General features: G+C 40.4%; 1 protein-coding gene and 1 long non-coding RNA gene across 3 annotated transcripts; both read left to right on the top strand.

Annotated features, from left to right (window-relative positions):
* The first annotated feature begins 207 nt into the window (after window positions 1-207).
* On the top strand, window positions 208-5665 carry LOC127350331 (uncharacterized). The gene is made up of 3 exons (XR_007880547.1): window positions 208-318; window positions 1945-1981; window positions 2462-5665. It is a non-coding gene; the product is annotated as an uncharacterized LOC127350331 (long non-coding RNA).
* Window positions 5666-6546: 881 nt separating this feature from the next.
* LOC127350556 (C2 calcium-dependent domain-containing protein 4C) lies at window positions 6547-14529 on the top strand. 2 transcript variants are annotated; one of them, XM_051377283.1, is made up of 2 exons: window positions 6547-7100; window positions 8085-14529. In XM_051377283.1, exon 2 carries the CDS (start codon window positions 8141-8143, stop codon window positions 9392-9394), a length of 1254 nt encoding a protein of 417 aa, XP_051233243.1. In that variant the 5' UTR covers window positions 6547-7100; window positions 8085-8140; the 3' UTR covers window positions 9395-14529. The 2 variants fall into 2 exon arrangements, with proteins under 2 accessions (XP_051233243.1, XP_051233245.1); XM_051377285.1 differs by lacking the exon at window positions 6547-7100 and adding an exon at window positions 7107-7238.
* Window positions 14530-16697: the final 2168 nt, after the last annotated feature.

The raw sequence follows: 16697 nt of genomic DNA on the forward strand, positions 1-16697 counted from the left end.
TGGCGAGTGAATGAAATTTGAATGAAACTCAGGGCTAGCTCTGAGAGGTAAGACTCTTGTCCTTCCTTTTTCACTTCCATTTAATGGTTGTTGGGTTTTTTTAAACCTTTTAGTGGAGCTACAGTGTGAGGAAAGTGCATGATGAGATGTGTACCCAGTAGTCACCCTCTTAGACTCAGAGGGTGGTGGAGACTTTAAAGGATTTCCTGATGCTTTCCATGCTTTTATCCATTACAAGTGGGAATTTAGGATTACTTTTCTGAATGTTTCTTGTCTTCTGTTCTCCTCTCCACTCTAGGAAATGTTAAGTCTTGGACGGTAAGACATTTATGTATGTTCTCTTGAGGTCTCTCCATTCCTCCTTGCTGAACTCGTTATTTCAGCTCTGCGTTTCATGAGATAAAATCATCTCTGTGTCTTTTTTTTTTTTTTTTTGACATGTAGTGAAATAGATCAGGACTGCTCAAACGTACTAAAGAGCAAAACTCACACACATTCATGCATAGAGGATCTAGAGCTATGTGGAGTTTTGCCTTTATTGGTTACATGGCTCAGGAGTTCAGACTGGTATTATATCCTTAATTAAATTAAAACTCCACATAACTCTGTTCCTCTACATGTGAGGGCCTCAAGTTTGCTCTTTTGTACATGTTTGCATCCCATGAAATACCCATCGATCACACCATTGTCTTATAAGCCATGCTAGTGGGGTAGCTCTATGGATGGCAGAGTCGGGTCTGTTCACCACGTTTGTCCAGACTGAATTATCTCAACAACTAATGGATCTAATGCTACCTGCTGATCGCCATGTGGTTTTAGGTGAAATGTCTCAACAACTATTGGATGGATTACCATGAAATCTGATACAGAAACTTCCAGTTCCCCTCAGGATGAATCATGACAGCTCTGACTTCTGATTTCGTGCTGTCAACAATATAGTTTGTCCAACACTTTCACGACCAAATACCAAACAATGTAATATTGTAATGTAATATTCCCATCAGCCTCAGCTGTACTTGGTGTTTAGAGATAATTAGCAAATGTTAGCGATCTAACATACTAAAATAAGATGTTTGGCAATGGGAGCATATTATCATTTAGTTACAGCCTCAGAGCTGCTAGCACGGCTGTAGACTCTTAGTCTTTTTAGAATAAGAATGATGCTTTAATGCACTCAATGACACGAGATGACACAAATCAGATCACCAGTATGGGCTGAAATATGGAAACTTAAAAGCCTCACAACAATTGTTAAAAGCCTGTGCTCTGATACTGTTTACATACTGTAGGGGACAGGTTTGTCTTTTTATGTCATACTGACTACTAACCGGTTTATTGCATTATGGTTTTCATTGACAAATACTGAAACAGAATATTTCTGTGTTTAAGTGGGATAGTAACACAGGAGTGTCATTAGCAACTGGAGTAACCCGACGACTCCAGTAACTATGTTTTTATTGACTGATCACATTGTGGGCCGAAGAGATATTGCAAGTAACATTATTACAGCAGTTATCTAAAAGCAGATCTAATGAGCCCCGAACAGTTTAACGATATAATAAACAAACAAATCATACAAGTGAGGAAACTTCAGAACATCTCATCATCTAGCATCTGAGGCTGCAGATGATTTCCCACGCTTCTTATATCTTTCCTAATTGCATCATACTGTGTCTGCTTGGCTTCAAATATAACACTTTCAATTGGCTGTTAGATTATTAAATAGATCCTTTCAACCTTATGGGCCTTCAACTCTCCTCGTATTTTCCTGTGCCTTTGAAATTTGACACATCCTCTGATTAAAAACCTGTGAGATGCTGAATGAATTCTCTCATCAGCATTCAGAAAGGGATGTTTTGTTTCACTTGCTTTTAGTTTTATTGGACAACGCAGCTATTTTCAAGAAAATAATAAAGGTTCCTGTTGCTGTATCTTTTCTTTCAGGTGCTTTTAAGAGTCAGTGTGATGCAAGAAAACTGAGGTAAGACTGTGTTTGTTCTTAGTTGAGTAACCACACAAACACCACTAACCTTTTTCTTAATGGAGACTAAATGAGCTCATATTATTAACTGCTTCCAGGGGATTGCACGTGTGTATGTTTTACCTCGGCTCTAATAGATAAAATCACTTATGTTATTGTGAAATACAGTTTGGTTTGGTGTGTTCAGACTGTGTGAGGAGTGATGATGATTAGATCTGTACCCTGCAGTCGCCCTTGTGATCTGGGTGGTGGAGATGCTGAACATACAAACTATGTGCTTTTATCATTTTCCTGACTGCTTTGTACCTCTAGGGGGCAGCAACAGCTCGTTTCTTGTTACATTTGAGCAGCTAGTCTAAAAGCCTCAGTGACCACAAAGATAATAGATTTAAGAGGTCAAAACGTGAGACGGATTTATAGTAAATTATTTTTCAATATTATCAATCAATAAAAATGTGTATTTTTCTTTTTTTTTCTCAGCTCAAACTTCTGTGATTCTTCAATCAGCGCCACAAGCTGTAGCCACAATTCTTTCCTGCCTGTGTTCTCCAGTCGGGGGCGCTGCCATTCTCCTTAAGAATACAGACACAGACAGTAATATGGGCCATATATTTCACCCTCTTATATCAATGTGCCAAAGTATCCTCTGGTCATTTCCACATTTCTCATCTCCCACTGTGACTCTGTAACTACTGCCAGTATAACTCACATGCTGTGTCGTTATATGCTGCCCCCTGCACATGAGTTATATGGTTTATTATCTCCACTTTCTTATTTCATCCCAGTAAAATTGACTCACCTATGGCTGCCTGTAATCTGCTGCTTGAAAATGAAAATCATCAATCTGTGAAACTCCTTAAAGTGAAGTTTCACCTGACAACAATTGTAGATCAACATATTGTATGTTGGCGTTTCAGGCCAGCTATTTGTGTAGTCTTTCCTTTCTGTTTGCAGCCCTTTACCAACACATCCCTCCGCTCCCGGGTCATCCCATCAGTATCCCCCAACAGAGATATACCATCTTTGCTGCCGTGTCCATCAAATTTGTTTCCTGTGGCGACAGGTCTGACCTTTTGCCCTGCGTGTGTCCAATCCAAATGCCAGTTCAGCGGACCAGAACGAGCAAGACACTCAAATGGTCCTGGCATTTGCAGAATTGCTTCCCTCTCTGTGGTTTTCTTCCATGCAGTTTTTTTTGTCTGTAAAGGATAACACTCTGCTTAAACTGCAGGGTATAAACCTCACTCCTGGATCAGAGCCAGATGTTACAACCCACACTGAGTCCCATGTGTTACTCCAGCTGGCATCTCCAGACTCCCAATGACTAGACTGAGTCAGAGCCCTTGGTGACCTGTGGATAGCTGGACGTCCCGAGGAATGAGCGACCCGGGTGAACTGTAACAGACCGGAGGGGTGAAGACATGTGAGATGAAATGAAGAGAACAGAGAGGTGGTTAGTGAGGGAGGGGGAGGTGGGGGGATTGATTCATATGTCAGGATATCAGATGTCTCCAAGGCAACAGAAGTTGTGAGGAAGCGGGTTGGCAGGAAGGAGAAAAAATGGATGGCAACAATAAGAGAGAGTGGGGTAAAAATGGACCCTATGACGTGTCGGCCATAATGAGTGATCATATGTGCTAAGAGTCAATGCAGACACACACACACACACACACACACACACACACACACACACACACACACACACACACACACACACACACACACACACACACACACACACACACACACACACAGTTCACTGTAAAAAAAAGAAGCAAGTGAGCAAACCTGGAGGAACACTACACCTCCTGCAGAGCTTTTGTGCAGCTTCTGTTCAGCCTCATTTCTGTGTACCCAACCACAACTCCTCCTTCGTATCCTTCCAGGAAGTCAATTGGACGTCAGCAGGGAAGATGGTGGTGGAACACTCTGTGGGTTGACTCCCTCAGCTGCTTTTTTCCACATATAATTGCATTAGTCGCTGCCTATGTGTTGGCACATCTGTCCGTCCATGGAGAGAACAGGCAACACACTGGTGCCGTTATGTATTATTCACTGAGGAAGAACACTTTTAGGTTTGTAATAACTTCAGTGTTAGACAGACATAGACATAGGGTTTGGCCCCTTAATGAGAGCAGAACAGACACATTAACCTTTTCTGTTGTCTGTCCTCCTCTCAACACTGAAGATCCTCAGACGCTTGTGTACAGATCTCATTATTTCGTAAAGGAAGCTGTTAACAGTGTGAGCATGAAGTGGTATGACATTCAGCTGTTCCTCCATTTTGATAAACTTTCAGATATTCTTTTTTATATTTATCATATTTATAAGGTCTCTCGTGTTTATAATAATACTTCAAGGTTTGTGTTAAAGTAACAATCATTTTTCAAGTAAGAAAGCTTAAACATTCAAACTTTACAACTTCTTTTCTACAGTTGTCTGTGATCAGTTTTATTAAATATTTACATGTAGATTGTTGTTGACACACAGGGACATAACCAACACTGAAAAAGCACTGATGCAGAGAATTTACACTAAATTATAAAATATCTACATAATTTCTAATCAAAATGTGCAAACATCTAATACAGCCCCAGTATCAGTCCTCATCTGTGTGTTTTTATCTGTTTTTGTATCACAGGAAAATCTATTTGAATTTGTCACTTAGGGTTCTAGAAAATTGTGATGAGCTCTCAAAACAATTAGTTAACAATATAATCAGTGGAATAGTCAAAATGATGACCAGTTGCACTGCAAATAAACCAACTAGTCTTGGGTCAGTTCTGAATTGCATAACTACAACTGATTCAGCACTGAAACCTTTTAAAACACGTTTTGCTTGATAAGTGTAACAGGTCGAGTGTCTGCTGGGTGCTGAGTGAGCACTGCCTGCCTCTCTGCTGGCTTCAGATGACAGACAGCAGTGGGTGAGGGTTTAAATGGGGCTCTGCAATCTATATGGTAAGTGGCTCTTTTTACAGGTTGATTACATCAGACAATGACCTCCGAGAGGACCTCAGAAGGCAAGACGTGTAATTATCTCCACTCAGAGCTGGAATAGCTGACATGCTTTACATGCCAGACTGAGGTTGACGTGATGTGGGTCCTCGCCACTACAGGTTGAACCGTCAGGACCGGGTTCCCTTTCACAACCTGGTGAAGGATGTAATGTTGAAGGTTTATCCTCCTCTCTAGATCTGGGTTGTCTGCATAGTTGCACCTGTGCGTGTGCAAACAGACATAGATATGTTTGTATGTGGATTGATAAATGTTATATGCATTCTGTAGGCACCTTTGCTTGACTGTCAGTTGACAAACGTTACAAATTGAATGTATTAGTTACATAAGTCCTATGTGTCTGAGAGCAAATATCCATACATCTGAGTGAGCTCAGAGGCAAATGTAGAGAAATATTTATGAGAAGGCAAGAGGGTGCCAGAAATATATGCTGATTTAATCACAAACAATCACCTGTATCAGCATTTGCTTGGAAAAGCCTCCAAATGAATATATTTGAACTAAAAATCATTATAATGGAACATTAGTAACTCATTGAATAGAAATATCCAATCAATTAATTTCTTTTCTTCAGACATTTTTCTAAATGTCTTTTTTAGCTGACCTTGAGCCTGTTAATTAGTCTAGAATGTGTCCATAACAGATCATTAAATCATTTAAAAACTTTTAATGTTGTTATGTTGTTTTCAAAATAAATGTACATTAATTTGTTACGTTTTACATTTTCTCAAGCTTGCACATGAGAAGCGGTCCTACAAACACAGTTTCTTTGACAGATTTCTGTATTTGAGCTTTAAGCCAAGAATATTTAATAAATAGATATAATATATAGAGAAATACGTTGATACTAACACGTTTTCATGTGTTTTTAAAGGAGGTTGGAATTAGAAGTTGAACCCAAGAGCTCATTTACTGTAAAGCTCTGCTTGTTTTCCTCTGCGAGCTCCCAATTAGCTGTGACAAGAAGTGCATCTGGATCCAGAACAGTCAAGCTCATCTCATTTTCCATCTGAGTGAGGCAGAGGCAGGTAGAGCTGACACCTATTCCAGGGCTATTCACATTGAATGTCTGTTAAACAGTTGTTTTTGTTGTTTGTTGCCTGCACACTCACAGCAGCTGACATTTACATTCCTAAATTCCTTCCTCTCAAGTCAATGCAGAGATGTTATTGGCTCTATGCAACTGACCTCTGATAAAGCAGCTGCTCTACCCCTCTCAGTCCATGGCTTACACGGCACTTGACTCAAAACCAAGCAATCTGGACAAATAAAGTGCTTTTTGTCCTACAGATCAATGAAGTCAGTGGGGCCCCTTCCTATTTTAGACAGACAAATGTATTTGTTGCCATAGCAAAGTTTCCAGGGAAACCGATCAGTCAGTTTAAACCCAAAGGAAGACAGACAAAAAAAGGGAAGAAGGAAAAAAAGATGTAAATTGAATTAAACCAAACAGTACACAGGTGCATGTGCACCACACAGACACAGCATTGTCTTTCTCAGCTGCATGTGCTTTTCCTGCTCAAATAGCCAGTCTTATTATATACAATGATTTGCTGAGACACAAAAGCTCTGTGCTAGTGAAAAGAAACAAGAACAAATGTGACTCTTCTGAGGCTCTTCGACAGAGAGCCATATTGAAATGCATCAGAGTGAAAACAATTAAACTGTTTTTATTCCTGGGGAAAGAAAACACAATGAATAAAGCAGACTGTGGTATCATTACTCTTATCTTATAGGTTATGTGCCAAAGTAGACTTGGAGCACACTTGGAAACTGCACAGATATCCCCACAAAACATCCTGATGTTGATGAGTTCAGACTGCCCTGGTTAGAAATGTTCAACCCACCTGTAAGATTCCTTTGCCTCTGATATGTAACCAGTGTGTTTTCCAGTGGGTTTTGTTGGGAAAGGCACAGTTTGATCTTATTGGTCAGCTGCTGCCCTGTGCCGTCTATAAAACGCATGACAAGAGCTCCGGAGCGGAGACTGTCTGAGGGCGCAGAGCAGCGCCGCGCAGCGCACAGGATTCACCCGAGGAGGAAACACCTGTTACTGACGGAGCAAGTGGACAGAGAGGAAGGAGTGCTTTGCTTTAGTGCTGTAAGTATATTATTTATACATTTCTGCCGACAGGAAGAGTGCGTTAACCCCATGAAGGCATTGGATGTTTGAGGATTTGGAAAACGGACCGGTGCGCAATTTGAGGAAGCCTTCTAGCACCTGTTGAACTGAATATTGGTTTGTAACTTTTATAGAATATTTTTTTCTTTTGTTTACATAAATCCACACAATCTAAAGGAGCTGAAATACAAATGTTGTTAGATAATTTATTTTAGGAATATTAATATTGTTTAATCTGGAGGGGGGGAAGTGAAATTATTTTTCCTGACATTTTCTTCACCACATTTTTTAGTAAATCTAATAATTAGAATAAAATATGTTTTTTCACACTTTAAAGAATAAAATGCACATAAACGGTTCTCAGTTGTAGCAGGAGACGAGGGGGCAGAAATATGTCATATGTTAATACAACGTCGATTAATAGTAAATCAAACAATACGACTTTAAAGTCTTTATACTCTTTTAAAAACGCAAAGATTCAAAAGAGAAGAGTGAAATAGTCCCTTTGTTGTTGTTGTTAATCTCTTCCTAGATTGACTATATTTACACCAATCAATGAAGCCACTCTGCTGCCTAAAAACAATTATGCCTCTGTTTCGCCTTGTAAATGTTGTAAAATGTTGTAAAGTTGAACTCTGGTTGATTTTGTACCATTTGTCTGTTCAAAGACTTCACGTTGCAGCCTATTGAGACGTGTTGGCTGAAATGTAATAACCCTTGTAAATGAACTGCAGTTCTTCAAAGGAAGCCTTTTTGAAGCGAGTCAATAGCTCCAAAAGTTAAGCTCAGATTCAACTGCAATATTTACTGTTTATTAAGTCTTGATCTTTTAAATACTTGAGGTTTCATCGTAGACTGCTCATCAGAGCTTCCACACCTTGGTGTTATTTTTATCTCTCTGGTCCCTGTGGAGAAACCGTCCTCTGATCATTTGCATCCTCCCCTGTGTGTTATTAATTACAGACACACCTGACTGCATCTACACCACACACCCACACATCCCACTGCCTGGTGGGACCATGTGGGTTCTGGATAAGATCCGCGGGTCGGTGGAGACTGGCGTGCTGCGACAGGGGGAGAACGGAGACAAAAAAGCTGCCACGCCATCTTACAGCAACGTCCTCACCCCAGACAAGATCCCAGACTTTTTCATCCCGCCAAAGCTGGTGAGCACCCCTCCAGAACCTGAGATTCCTAGCCTGAAGCCCAAAGAGGGACTGCAACCCTCAACTTCAGAGCAAACCATTGGCAGTGGAAAGAAGATCAGCAGCCCAAGAAGTCCACGGCTGGTAGCCAAGATTGCAGGGGACACCAAGAACTTGCTGAGAGCAGCAAACCGTCACATCATACAGATCGAGAGTGCTGATGATGTTGTGGCTGGAGACACAAATGCAGACCCCCAGTCGCAGACAGCGATGTCCCTGCCTTACATCCCCAAGACTCACACACCTTATGGCTTTGCAACCCTGAAGGAAAGCCCCCACACTCGCCGCAAAGAGTCACTCTTCCATTGCGAGCACACCAGTCCCATCACCTCCCCGAACACCCAGAGGAAGGGGAAAAGCAGCGATGGGGGAAACCATCTGAATCCGGCTGACTTCAACACCTCTCACATGAATCCTTATCGATACTTCAGCGGTGGGGAAAGTGACACTTGCTCCTCCGCTGAGTCCTCTCCCTTCAGCTCCCCCCTGCTCTCCCGCTCTGCCTCCCTGCTCAAGATCTTCACCCATGAGACACAGGCCAAAGTCGTGAAAGCCAAGAGGACGTTCGCTCGCCACAGTTCCCTCTCCACCGACGAGTGCAGCTCTGCCGAGCCCAGTCCCAACATCCAGCGAAGGCTCCATGTGCCCTCCTTGCACGGAGGTGCTGGGGGGTCAGACCACGGGCTCCACCGGGAGCACACCATCAACCTGCACAAAGGCGGGTCGTTGAGGATCAGCGCCAACTACGACTCCAGCACCTCCCGCCTGCTCATCCGCATCCTGGCTGCGGAGAGTCTTTACGACAAGCACTTTGACATCAAGAGCATCAACTGCTGTGTGTCCGTCTACCTGAACCCAGGCAAGCTGCAGAAGCAAAGGAGCAACATAATCAAGAACAGCCGCAACCCGGTCTTCAACGAGGACTTCTTCTTTGACTCAATAAGCTCGGTTCAGGTGAAGAACCTGTCAGTGAAGTTCAAGGTGGTGAACAAGGGCACCAGCCTCAAGAGGGACAATCTGCTGGGAGAGCGGGAGGCGCCTCTTACAAAGCTGCTCTCAGGGCTTTAAAGCCACAGGGGGCAAAAAAAACAAGGATGCTGACTGAAACTTTAATTAGATGTTTGCACTGGTTTCTATACAAACGGCTCTTTTTATTCCAATAGATGAAAAAGGCGAACTACAATAAAGGGAGGGGACAACAAAGGGTTTCCAGTAAGTGAAACATATTCCTAGAAGGAGGGAGGCTTTCTTTTGAGTTCTAAAAAAAGAAACACCAAGCTCAGAAAATGAATCACTTGATGTACATGGTCGGATGAAGGATTTGTGGTGGTCGAGGCCTGCCTGGTTGAATGCTCATTAAACCAAGCCGGGCTCGACAGCAACAGATGAATTCGACAGATGAAAGGGTTTTTTTTTCTTTTCTGGATGTATCTCCCAGCCAACTTCCTCAGCCAGGTCTGGTTCAAAGGTTGGACGACACCTGTGCATCAGCCTGTCTCACTGTCCTTGTCTGCATTGTGTTCGCCATGCGTGGCACGGTTTTATTATTGTAATGTGACAGAGATCCACAGCAGCACAGGATGTGATTCTGCTTTAGCTACATCATGTGTTCGGCACAAAGACGTTTTTGTGAATCAGTGCGAGCTTTGAAGTGGCACTACATCCTGATGTGCAAATGACCCTTTGATCCCAGTTGCCATGGCCCACCTCCTACAGGGGAAGGTGAGGGACAAATAGAGCAGTCACAATAGACACATTTACATGCACATCGAAAATAGAATTATAATGTGATTAGTAATGCAAGTAAGACTAAACCTGTGATTGCATAATCTCATTATGTAATTATTAACAGTTCTTAGTAACAGTTAATATCCCAGTAACGTATAAGTGCTCCAAAAATCTCAAAGTTTTGTAAATTTAGTAGTAGTAATGTTAAAGTTAAAGGTGACCTAGTAAACAAATGTTGAGTTTACATTCAGTGTCTCTTACCAAAACCCACTGTGTGAGTCGAACCTTCCTCATAAGACAACATTTGAAAATGTTATAGATCCTGCATTCTTTACGTCAGTGTTCACTTGCTAGCGTTCTTCTTCCTGACTGCCTTTGTTGGCACATTGTTACATTTGTTGGAGCGTTACACCAACTGTTGATTGGCAGAATAGTGTGAAACCAGCAGCAGGATGTGGACTGCACGACACAAACAAAATGGGGACCCACTTTTACAATCTCCACAGAGTATCTTTAAAGTTTATTTTTCTTGAGACAAATTTACAAAAGTTGTATGCGCAGTAAGAATATTTGAACCTCGTTCTAATGCAAATCAATGTATGTCAAGTAATGTGAAAGAAATTAGAATTTTTATTGATTCTAGAGACGCATTCAGACGCTCTTGTAACAAGTTGATTTCTATTATTCCAACAGAAAGGTTGAAATATTCTTAGTGCACTCGAAGATTTCTTTACTTCTTTTATGAAAGTTAAGTTTCCAAGTCTTTAACTGACTCACTGAGTTAATGAATGTGGAGCTATAAGGAAGAAATTTTTTATGAGAAACTTCATTCATATATTTGATATGCATTTTATTTCTGTCTGGTTGATGAAATCTCTTCAGGCTTATGAGGGACCTGTGTGGACACTCCAGCTGCAGACTGTCACGCACGCCTCATCCAGTGTGGGCACCTTGATTAAATCTTTTGCAACTAGGCAACGGGCTCCTGCCAAATAGATCCGACCAACATCTTCTCTCTCAATTCAGATCAGTCGGCGATACCTATCTGTTATTCTGCACACCAAAAACACAGCAGCAGGGACGATCAGCTTTTTTAGACACAAAAGATCTTTTAGACGTTTAAAATTTATTTCCACTCTATTTTCCATTTTCTAAAATGTTCAGTCACTAAAAGATGAGTCGGTCAAAATCATCTCTCCCAACATTTGTTTCTAAAGTAGCACCTGATGGATAGCATTTTATAAATTACTTTAATAGAAGTGGCAGTGACAAAGTGCTTTATTGTGATTTAACTGCGTTTTGATCCATTTTGACAGCAGTGGCACAAGAAACGTGGTTATTAAAAGTCAAATTAAATGCGTCTTTCATGTAAACAGAATTTAACACTCTTCAATTTATGCAACCAGTAAAATACAGAAAAATACTTGTGTGCATGTTAATGTATTAAATGTCTCATATGAGAAGAACAGAGCACTGGCGTGTACCAGTTGCATGGCATGAATATGTCAGTGACATACTGGTGTTTGCATGACATGCTCAAAGTTTTATGAAGCCCTAAAGCCTTACTGTGTGTGTGTGTGTGTGTGTGTGTGTGAGTGTGTTTTGATTAGCATGACATTTTGTCCAAAGTTGTTCATTTTCTATGTACGACATGTAGTATTTTGTAAAAATGTTTTTGATTGGTTTGAAATGACTCGAAACGTGTGCTGGATTTGTACTGTATATAACTACATGTGTACTAGTTTCTACGATTGTCAGTGAAATGCCAATTATGCACCAGCGAGTGAGAAGTGCTGATGAGAGGCATTTTAATTACGTCTGTTTCAATGTTAATGAAGCCCGGGGGAGGAGGCAGAAATGTCAAGAAAGAAATGAGGAAAACACGGCAACGAGGAAAACTATGTTATGTGTTTTGACATGAACATCCTTGAAGTACTCTGCTGTCCATCTGATGAATTAGAAGAAATTGCATGTGATTGCAGCCTCGAGTGCTCGACAGAGGAGAGCAACTACAGACAGAAAAGAAGTCAGAGACATCAGAGTGATGCAAATTACTGAGGTTTCTCACACACTGCCCCAAAGCTTCAGTTTAATTCTGTGAGAATTACTCTCAACTGGTGTTTGTAGCTCACTTGTAGCACTGCTATTGATATGGTCTATATACTTTATATACAGTGACACTGCTGGTTGTTATGGTGTGAAACTCGGGTGATCTGTTGTAATCCCTGTTGCAAACATACAGTGCCTGCTCGTAGAGTTATTGTATTTTCTACTCAAACTTCCTAAATTATACTCAACCTTGTTGTTACCAAACCCTTTCTGAGGTTTCTTCTAGCATGACTAACATACTTAAGTAGTGTCAGTACTAAACGTCAGTGGATTCTTATTGTTTAGTGGTGGGTCGCCTTGTGTTCTGATTGTAGATGAGGTTTCGCTGCCGAAACAAATGTTTATGATGATGATACCCCTGAAATATGGGTGACGTGTTCCGCAAATTGTCCAACTGAGTCCTATTTTTTTTATAACTAATTGTTTTGACTGTTTTCATGTGGCTTATCATTTAATAGAATTGAAATGCAGGGAGATAAACAATAAACAGTTATGCGACTGCTTCTGCCTGGCCAGGCTTAGCTGCTGTTATCTGGCCTTGTCACAGACTCGTAGCTGCAAATGGTGAAAAGTTTGGTCGCATGTCTGAGTAGAACAACCTTATCGGTAAACATATCTAAAGGAATATCTATTGTAGCTTAAAGAGATAGTCTTACCCAAGTCTTACCTTGATAGGAGGTTAAAAAAAAACTGTTATACTTAAAAAGTTTGTCTTTAACTTTATTTTTATGCCACAAGCTTACCAAAATCCACAAAAGATATTTGATAAGAAACCTATTTTGGACCCATGTTTCACTTCCTGTCTCCGAATGGTTCCAGAAAAGGCAGAAACCGAAGACAAGAGTGTAGGCTTTAATATGTCACATTTGACAACACAGCAGCACAAAGCTTTGAACACTTTGTGCTGCTCTTGTGGTAGATTTTGAGCTAAGCTGGAGGCTCAACGCATGTCTTATATTGGACAATGCTGAGAGGTGATAAGTCCTGATAAGCCCACTTGGAAAAAAGGGACAGTACCTTGTCTTTGTTCCCCTTAACTTTCTGAAAATCCTTTATTTAAACAGTACTTGTACTTTTTTGTCAAATTAGATGCTCTTATAAGTTTAACTAGACACTAGCCTTGATGGAGGCTTCAAAACAGATTTGATTCTCACTAGTGGGGAAAGAAATATGTGTCAAAGGCCTTGTTGTTGCTACATAATTCATAAAAAAAAAAAGTTCCTCTGCTAAGATAGTCTCCTGCTACTATTAGCATGTTAGCATTAATCTTAAAGTGTAGCTGATTTGACATTTTGAGAAAATGTCATGCCAAGAGTTAGATGAGAGGATTGATAGCACTCTCATATCTGTAAGTTAAATATTGAGCTAGAGCCAGGCAGGGATTATATTAGCTTAGTGTAAAGATGGAAAACAGGAGGAAACAGCTGGCCTGTGTGTGGAAACAACACGCCTACCAGCATCTCTGAAGCTGAGTAATTAATAACCTACATTATATTTTGTTTGTTTAATCTGTACACAAACTGAAATGTCAGAATGGCAAGTTGTGGTTTTAATGGGGGATAAGGTGCTGTAACTATTGGCAACCAGCACAGCGATCAAAAAAGGTGAAAAAATTTTGACCTGTCGGTGGCTCTAGATAAAATGTCAATCGAGCTCTAAACTGGGTTCTCCCTCTGAGGACTATGAATATATCAAATATTATGACAGTTCATGCGGTATTTATCAAGACATTTCATATAAGATCATAAGATATTTCAAGTGTTGAACTGACAGACATTGCTGTCCCCAGAGTCACACTGATTGCGTGGTTAAAAAATGCCAACCTTTATCTGATCTACAGAAGAATTAACTTTCCCATTATCCCTTCGCCTTTTGTTGTGGAGGAAATCAGTCCTCATATCTCTGCACTCAATAGCTGTTTAATTAGGTACAAGGTGCAGAGGCTTGACTGATAACATTTAAAATGAGAACTGAGGAGAACGTCAGTGCCTGCATGTGTGAGAGACTGAGAGCGGCGGTAGCCAGTTGGATGTTTTATTTAATTGATGGTCACTTTTTATTCGTTAAGCTGTTTTGATAAAGTGTATATATGCTGTAGCGTTTCTCAAGTCTTCCTGTCTTGACAGGTTCTCTATGAAAAATGAAACTGAAAAGTGCCGGTCCGTTACTTGACGCTGAAATCTTTAGTTTATTTCCAGGCTTAGATAAACAATGGAAGCTGGTTTCCATGTGCTGTTGCTGTTCTCGTTGTGCGTCTGGCCTACTTTTTTTTTGCTGTGATGCTACAACCACTGACAGCTGTCCTCTGGTTACTTACTGTGTTAATGGGTGTGAAATACTTTAATTAAAGGAAAAGTTCCACAGCATCTCTGCTTTTGTCGTTTTTGATTTACAGTTAATCTGTGCACGTATTTTAGAGCATTAATATTGCACGTTGGTGCTCACAGACAATGAGGGGGTCAGAACTGAAGGTCTGACATGAGTATACAGCCTGACTGATGTAGGCCAATAAGAAATCTGATGCATTGGTCAATACTGTTGTTCTCCAATTTTTAAATGGCCTTCAATGAGCTGCCGAAAATCTAAACCAAAACACACTCGACTGTTTGAAAGATCTACTGTCACAAAGATAAAATCAAGGATGTTTTTATTCGCTTATAAAAGGGTGACATTATCGAGATACATACATCAACATTTTTGATAAGGACTCACTCCTTTACTCACATTTGTTTCAAAGATTTGTGATAAAATAATGTCATGAGGCTGAATATTGATAATACACTATATTATCAAATATGTAACAGTAAATATAACACAATAAACTTTACTAGAAATAAATCATCATAACTATACAGAACTGGTATATCTTAAACTCCAATGAAGAAAAATGGAGGGTCAAATAGACATAAACAATAGTGTTCATTGTTGGAACTTTTCCAGCATTTTCTTCCTTTTACTTTCTGAAACTCTTTGCTTTTCAAACTTATGGAGTTTTGTACAGAGCCACTGCAATGAATATACAGTATAATGTAATCTAAAACTATGGGTATGAAATCAAATCCAGAATGAAATATGAAACTAGTTACTTCATTTATTATAAATTGCCCTTTTATTTTGGAGAAATTCAAAACAAAACAAGTATGTTTATTTGTTTTGTATAAATATAAGCAGGCAATTAACTAACTGCATTATGCCACTTTCCATTGTTCATCTGCTGCCGATGTTTCCTGTACAACAACAACAACAACAACAACGACACGGTTCAGCTCTGTCTTGTGTCTCTGAAGCTGTTAGGAGCTGCAGGTAAATGGAACATTCGCTTTCAGCATTAAAGAAGCAGACATAAATACTCAACCACTCAACATTAATAGTAACATGCAATACCAGTAAAAAAAACAATAAGTGATAGCAATAAGTAAAAACAAATTAAAGCAGGTATAAAACAATTAGACGGATATAAACAGGGACTCTCTTGTTGCTGGGAACAACAGATTGTGCAAATTAATTAAGTTAAGTGATTTTATTGCACCTAATAAAAAGTCATGTTAAAATCAATTTCACCCGGGGATTGAATACCTCGGCCTTAAAGGAAACATTTTTTTAATGGATTGTATCACTGGCAGCTTTGTTTGCAAACTGCTGCTCACCTGTAATGTCACTGGACGCCTTTGTCAACTTATTCAAGTGGTCACTAATAATGTGTCCATACTAAAATGAAAGACTGCAACAGACTGAACTGTAAGTGTGTTGATATTAAGAAGAAAATCATTGTTTTTTACAGATTGCATCAAGTTCTCATCAATAACTGTTCATCACCCATTTCTGTCCTTGTGATGACTGTGGGAAGATTTGGTTAGTGAGCGTGACCATGCAATAAGAAATAAAAAAATCTTGATTCGACCCTGTTGTGCTCAGCAGGTTGGGAGACACATTTCATCTGCACATCATGAATAGGAGAGGAAAAGGTGCTTGTGACTGACAAGATGGAAACATCCTGTTCCCCTCACGGCTCTCCTCTGACTTTGAGTAAATTCCCAACATTTTGTGTCAGGAGAGTGTCACCACCTCGCTCTTTGCCTTCCCTCATCTTTGGCTGTGTCTGCCTCTGTCCTTTCTGTCTCTCTAATTACTTGATTTTACCACAGTAATGTGACACTCTTGCTCCCTCAGACTAACACGGAGTCTTGTTAATGATGTCCTCCCACTTAAAATCCCATATCCTACAGAGTTTTCCAGCCTCCCGTCTTTCTCAACCGCTGTCCCCCTTCTACCTATAGCATCAACAGTGCCCACAAACAGAGATATTAAACATCTCATCTCTACCATACTGTCTTTAATTGGCAGGGTAAAAATACTGGACCATCACCATTATCCCCAGGGTGGAGTCAGTCCTGGAGCTGCCTGTTTAGAGAGGAAGTGTGTGGGAGGCGGGAGGAGACAGGAGCTGTTACACACCAGAGACAAACCGGTAATAACCGCTGTCAATGTCACATTTCTATTCCTCTGCATGCTTATTTGATTTTTTTAAAGCATC

This window comes from Dicentrarchus labrax, unplaced genomic scaffold (assembly GCF_905237075.1).
Source record: "Dicentrarchus labrax unplaced genomic scaffold, dlabrax2021, whole genome shotgun sequence".
In the NCBI taxonomy this organism is placed as follows: domain Eukaryota; kingdom Metazoa; phylum Chordata; class Actinopteri; family Moronidae; genus Dicentrarchus; species Dicentrarchus labrax.

Bases quoted from the DNA above. Each gene is read 5' to 3' on its own strand.
- LOC127350556 (XM_051377283.1), top strand. From the start codon at position 8,141: ATGTGGGTTCTGGATAAGATCCGCGGGTCGGTGGAGACTGGCGTGCTG.